This window comes from Chaetura pelagica, unplaced genomic scaffold (assembly GCF_000747805.2).
Source record: "Chaetura pelagica isolate M959 unplaced genomic scaffold, ChaPel_1.0 scaffold356, whole genome shotgun sequence".
In the NCBI taxonomy this organism is placed as follows: domain Eukaryota; kingdom Metazoa; phylum Chordata; class Aves; order Apodiformes; family Apodidae; genus Chaetura; species Chaetura pelagica.
Genome location: NW_009953964.1, coordinates 9893463 through 9899090, shown reverse-complemented (window position 1 = coordinate 9899090; position 5628 = coordinate 9893463). Strand labels below are relative to the sequence as shown.

General features: G+C 60.4%; 1 protein-coding gene across 1 annotated transcript in view; it reads right to left on the bottom strand.

The window, feature by feature from the left end:
* Positions 1-301: 301 nt before the first annotated feature.
* TNIP1 (TNFAIP3 interacting protein 1) overlaps positions 302-5628 on the bottom strand; it is an 8068-nt gene continuing 2741 nt past the window's right edge. The window contains exons 5-17 of the mRNA XM_010002028.1: positions 4315-4506; positions 4020-4114; positions 3861-3942; positions 3550-3642; positions 3237-3302; positions 2933-3064; positions 2722-2850; positions 2296-2418; positions 1853-1978; positions 1456-1536; positions 1117-1311; positions 774-864; positions 302-418 (exon numbers count right to left, since the gene is read on the bottom strand). Coding sequence (XP_010000330.1) covers positions 393-418; positions 774-864; positions 1117-1311; positions 1456-1536; positions 1853-1978; positions 2296-2418; positions 2722-2850; positions 2933-3064; positions 3237-3302; positions 3550-3642; positions 3861-3942; positions 4020-4114; positions 4315-4506 — 1431 coding nt within the window. The 3' untranslated portion in view covers positions 302-392. The remainder of the gene's footprint in view (positions 419-773; positions 865-1116; positions 1312-1455; positions 1537-1852; positions 1979-2295; positions 2419-2721; positions 2851-2932; positions 3065-3236; positions 3303-3549; positions 3643-3860; positions 3943-4019; positions 4115-4314; positions 4507-5628) is intronic.

Below are 5628 nucleotides of genomic sequence, written 5' to 3'. Positions count from 1 at the left end.
CCTGCGAGCATGGGATCTCCTACCACTGGGAGACTCCCCACCATCACCAGCTCCTCCAAGGGCTGAACTGAAGCCCCTGGATTGGGACAGCTTCTGGAAATGCCAGCTTCTCTTCCCTGAAGACCTGGCTCGGATCTACAGCCTCATGGTGAAGGGGGTAGCCGCAGAGGACTGACCCTGCCTTGGCTGCCACCGCAATGGCACCTCCGGTCCCTCCTTCACCCTTTCCTCACAGGGATGCACTGTTGAGCTGCTCCAGGCCACGGCCACGTCCACCGCTGGTCCGTGCAGGGGATGAGCAGCTGGAGGAAGCTCCTAGATATATACACACAGGCACACACACACACCCTACTCCTCTGCCGCCGGTATCGCAGCCCAGCCGGTCCTTGGCGTTAGGGCAATCCGGGACCTGCCTGTTCTGAGACACAGAGAGAGGAGGCGTGGGGTGAGCACAGCTCTTTGTGCCCAGCAGAGCCCCAGGGGAGGGATGCCAGCCATGGGCTGGCCCTTATCCCCAAGCACTGATGGCCATAATCCCACGGGCTGCTGAGGCTCAGGCTTGTGCCTGTCTCCAGGTGCTGTGGGGAAGGTGGGGGGGATGCAGCAGGGACCAACCCCGCAGAAGAATCATCCCCTGGGCTGATGGGAGGTGGGCGCTGAAGGGAAATGGCCACCGCCTAGCAAGCTGTCCCATCCCTCCCCAGAGTGTTCAGCCAACCCCCCAAGGGTCTCGGGACGAAGGACTAGGGCATTCCTCTCAGTCCAAGCCTTACCCAAGTCCTTGGGGACTGGTTTCACCCCGGCCACTGCCTGGGCATTCTGGCTGCGAGCCATGGCACAGGGCGGGCGCCAGGCGTACTCGGGCTGCAGGAGAGGGAGCAGAAACAGAGTTATCAGAGATGTGAATCATAAGGCTGTGCTCCAGGTTGGATTGTCAGGCTGTCAGGAGGAGGAGGAGAAGGGCTGAACATCTTTGTGCCAACAGGACACAAGCTCAGCTCCCTGCTTGGTGCCTTGGTTGCCCTGGAAGGGCCAATTTCCACCTGGCAGCAAACCCCAGACCTGCTGCCATGGGACCCTCTGCTCCCCCTCCTGCTGGGATGGGTAGACACTCACTGGGGGAAAATGGTGGAAGTTCTGTCCTGCCGTGTGCTCGCCCGGCATTGCTGGTGGGTATCGGATCTGCTGCCACTCGTCAAAGCCGTGGTACATGGGGTGAGCCATGGGGGGACTGTACTGGTACTGGTACGGGGGGCAGGCAGGACCCAGCGGCCCTGGCAGTGGCTCAGGGTGCAGCCTCTCTCCGGAAGCCTGTGAGAAGCCAGAGGAGATGCTGCAGAGAGCTCTTGAGGGCAGCCCACACTCCAGCTTGGAGCTGTCCCTCCAACAGGAGGTGAGGGCCAGGCCTACAGCCTCCAGCCCCTCCACCCAGGAAGTTTTTTCCCTCATCCCTACCTGTTTGTGCTGTTTCAGCAGCTTTTTCAGCTTCTCCTTCTCTTCTTTCTCCCTCTGGCAGTCATCCTTGGACGCTCGCAGCTGGGAGCAAGAGGGAGATTAGTACTGAGCCCACTCTGCTACCCTCTGTGTCTGTGGGGCATGGGATGCTGCTGTGCCCTGAGAGAATGCCTGCACCAGTCCCACTCCCACCAGACCCCCAGGAGAGGAGAAAGAGATGAGTGGAAGGAGATGCTTTGGCAGGGACAAGTGGCAGCAAAACCACCGCTCCAGCCCTTCTGTCCCCACTCAGCCCCTGCTCTGAGATGGGTATGGGGTTGTGATGCTGGGGACAAGCACACTTCTGACACACCCAGGGACACACATGGGGATCTTGGGGGCACCCAGCGCTACTCACCTGGTTGTTGGAGAGGACCAGCTGCTTCTGCAGCTTCTCCAGCTGCTGCTTCAGCTCTTCCTTCTCCTCGTTCATCCTCTCCCTATCACTCCGCTCCCGCTGGAAGTCCTCCTCGAAAATTTTGACCTGGCAGGAGGTTGGGGTGTAGGTACACTTGGCTGAGGGTGGACACCTCCCTCAAACACCCTGTCATTGCATTGCCATCCCTGACCACACCAGCTGTGCCAAGCCCCAGCCATGTGGCCTGGCACAGTGTCCCAGGGCTGTGGTCCCTACAGCTGAAGGCCAGGAAGATGCCAAGTTGGGTCCCATCCTCCCCACCACCAGGACACAGACATGGCTCGGGTTGCTGGGCTGCTCCCAGTCACACCAGGCTCTTTGCCAGGGAGGTCCAGGCTAAGTAGCTCCCTCCCTGCCTCCAGCAGCTCTGTGTCCTGCCTTACCTGCTGCTTGAGGAGCTCGTTCTGGGTCAGCAGCTCCTGCTGTGGCAGCTTCCCAGCTGGCTCCATGGTGCTGGCAAAGACAGGTGGTGGGGAGGCCTGGACATTCAGGGCCTCCTCTAGTGCCTGGAGAGGAAGAGGAGCAGAGAGGGTGGGTCAGAGGAAGGTGCTATGCCCATAACATCTCCAGAGGGCCATAGGCACACATATCCAGCGTGGGAAGCAGGTACAACTGGGCAAGAGGAAGAGGGACTACAGACCCCCCACCACCCTTTCCTAGGAGCCTAAGGAGATGTGGTGGGCATCATCCAACACAAGCTCCTGCCTGGGCAAGAAGCTGGGAAGGACGGGGGTGATGAGAGTCAGTTTTGGATTTGAGAGAGAACAGAGAGGACATTTTGCAGGGAGGGGTTTTGCTCTGGCTCCCACCTTGTTCAGCCTCTGGATCTCTTTCTCCTGGTATTCCCGCTGCCTGGTGACCGGAGCCAGCTGCTCCTGCAGGAACCGCATCCTCTGCTGCAGGTCCCTCACCTCCATGGCCAGCCTCTCCTTCTCTGCCTGCAGAACCCAGGGGATGGAGATCAGCCAGGGCAGGGTGATGGTGCCAGCAGCTCCCTGCCACCCTTACCCAAGGACCCACCTCCTCTGTTTCAATCCGGGACTTGGCCAGGAGCAGCTTGCGGTCGAAATCCCGTTGCTTTTGCTCCCGCTCTGACTCCAGCTCAGTCAGTGTCCTGCGGGCCTCGGCCAGCTCCTGGTGCAGGTCTGTGACCTGCCAGGAGGGAGCAGAGATGTTGGCCTGTGCAGAGGGACCCACAACAGGGGGAAAAAAGGCACAGGCAGCCCCAAAACCTTTTCCCACAGCCGGTCTCCTCCAAGTCTCCCAGCCAACACCCAGCAGAGTAATGCCCCTAAGGCACCCAGTTCTGGGCACCCAGCCTTACCTTCTGCTCATACTTCTGCTTCGTGGCTCGGAAGTGCTGATCCCACTGCTTATTCACCTCCAGCAGCTGCAGGGAGAGAGGGATGGCTGAACAGAAGCCCAATGTCTGCCCCAAGCTAGCCATGGTGGTTCCCAGCCACCTCCTATCACAAAAGCACCTCGGGGACCCACTGGATGGAGATCCCAGCTCCAGCAGCACTTCCCTGTGGCTCCATAGCCCTGGCCCCGTCACCCTGTGCCCTCCCAGTCACATGCCCCTGCTGCCCTCTCCCACCCTGCTCCTGGCAGTGCCTCCCTCCCAGCCCCATCCTCACCTCCCTGCGCTGGTGCTCCAGGATCTTCACCTTCTTCTCCTTGGCCTCCAGCTCTCCTCTGCCAGGCGCCTTCTCCACTGCAGCCCCGTTCTGCTGGACGCGCACGGGGTGGAGGCTGTGTCCGAGGCTGGCTGAACACGAGCCAGTTTCCCTCCCAGGGCCTCCCCCATCCCCTTGGGACCCTGAGAATTCCTGCCAGTCATACTGGGACAAACTGGGGGCTTGACTGAAATGAGGCCACATTTGCTGATGTGCCAGCGGGCTCCCTGCCTCCTTCCCAGCCCACTCTGAGGGTGATGCTGTTCTCTCACCTGCTGCTGCTCGGCAGCTTCCCTCTTCCCACTGTCCTGGCTGCTCAGTGTCACCATCCTCCGGAGCTCCTGGTTCTCACACCTGTGGGCAGATGAGTTGGGTCAGCAAGAAGAAGCCCGCAGGACAGCCACATCCCCCTCCCCACCACCCACCCTCACCTGAGCTTCTCCAGTGCCTGGTTTCTCTGCTCCAAGTCCCGCTCCAGCTTGGTTCGCAGCTCCTTGTTCTCACTGTGCAGCGTCTCACACAGCGTCTGGGGGGTGAACAACAGCAGCATGAGCACCAGGGCCAGCCCCTCCAGCCTCCCTGCCCACCCATCTCGCAGCAAACCCTGCCACTAAGGTGGGTGTCCACATCAGGGTAGACAGGAAGGACTTGGAGGAAAAAAAAAAAAAAGAGGAGAGAGGGGGGGTTAGAAACCCCCAAGGAGAAGTCTGAGCATCCCTTGCTCACCTGCAGGAACGATGTTCTCTGCTCATTCTTGTGCACTTTGGAGGCCAGGCGCTTGAGCTCGGAGGCCATGTAGCCCATGCGCACAAAAACCTGGTCCTTGCTGGCCTCCTTGGCACAGCCACTCAGCGTGTTCTCCAGCTGCTGCAGCTGGGGCAGCAGGTTAGAATCCTCCTTCTGTGGCTGCTCCAAGTCCTGGCCATGGGGAGGGGATGAAGTGCAGTTAGATGGTTTCAAGGAGCTTTTCAAAGTTCCCTCTCGGGGCAGGTCAGCCTTGTCCCCCAGCCAGGGCTGTGGCCAGGAGCTGGGCCAGCACTGAGAGACTCTTCAACAGCTCGTTAGGCTGAAAAATTGCATTGGCTTTATATAGTTCTTGATTCTCAGCAGCTGGACATGGAACCACCAAGTCCCCAGGTGGAGGGGGACATTATGGGAGCTGCCCCAGCCCATAGATTCCCCATGCTCCTCAGCAGTCTGAGCAGACCACACTCCCAGCTTCCTGACAGCAATGGAGGCATCTCCACCTCTAATCCCTTCTCCCCACTGAGTTCTCCACACTGGCAGCAGGAACAGAAATCCCAGCTCCTGAGGCTGTCCTTTCCACATGCACCCCAGTCTGCACAGGGAGTCAAGGCTTGCCATGCAGGGGGTGGTCTTACCCCAGTCCCCATCTCCTCCTTCCTCCTGTCCCCCAGCACGGCTCTGTGCCTCCCTGACACGCCAGGCACCAGCGACCTGGGCTGTTGGGCAGGTGGCAACCAGGAGGGTGACACACAGCATGGGATTTAAACGCTGGCTGGGAGAGCCCGGGTCATGGCGCACCCACAGCACACCCTCACCCACGCACCAGGGGTGTCCCCAGTGGGCTGGCCCACCCCTGGTGTGGCTGGTTAACTCCTCTATTGCCTCGCAGACACTGCCAGCACAACACAGCCCAGCACGGGGTGGAGGTGGGGACACGCTGGCACACCTTTGCTCGCTCTGCTCCTAGCCCAGCTGACTCATCTAGCCACCCCTGGGAATGCCCCAGGCAGCACTGCAGGGAACCAGGTGCCCAGCGTGTCCCCTGCACCCTGGCCCTGGGGTTTACAGCCCTGCAACTGCCATGGGAGGGTGTGTGTGGGGCACAGTACAATCAGTTCCTCCCATCAAGGGGAGGCAGTGAGGATCTGAGCCCAGCTGGAGCGCCTGGGAGAGCTAGGATGCAAGGACAGGACCAGCACTTGGCATCTGATCACCAAGCAGATGCCACCCCATTCTCCATCACCCCACAGCTGCACTCCAGCAGGGTCCAACAAGACTCAACCCCTCCTGGTG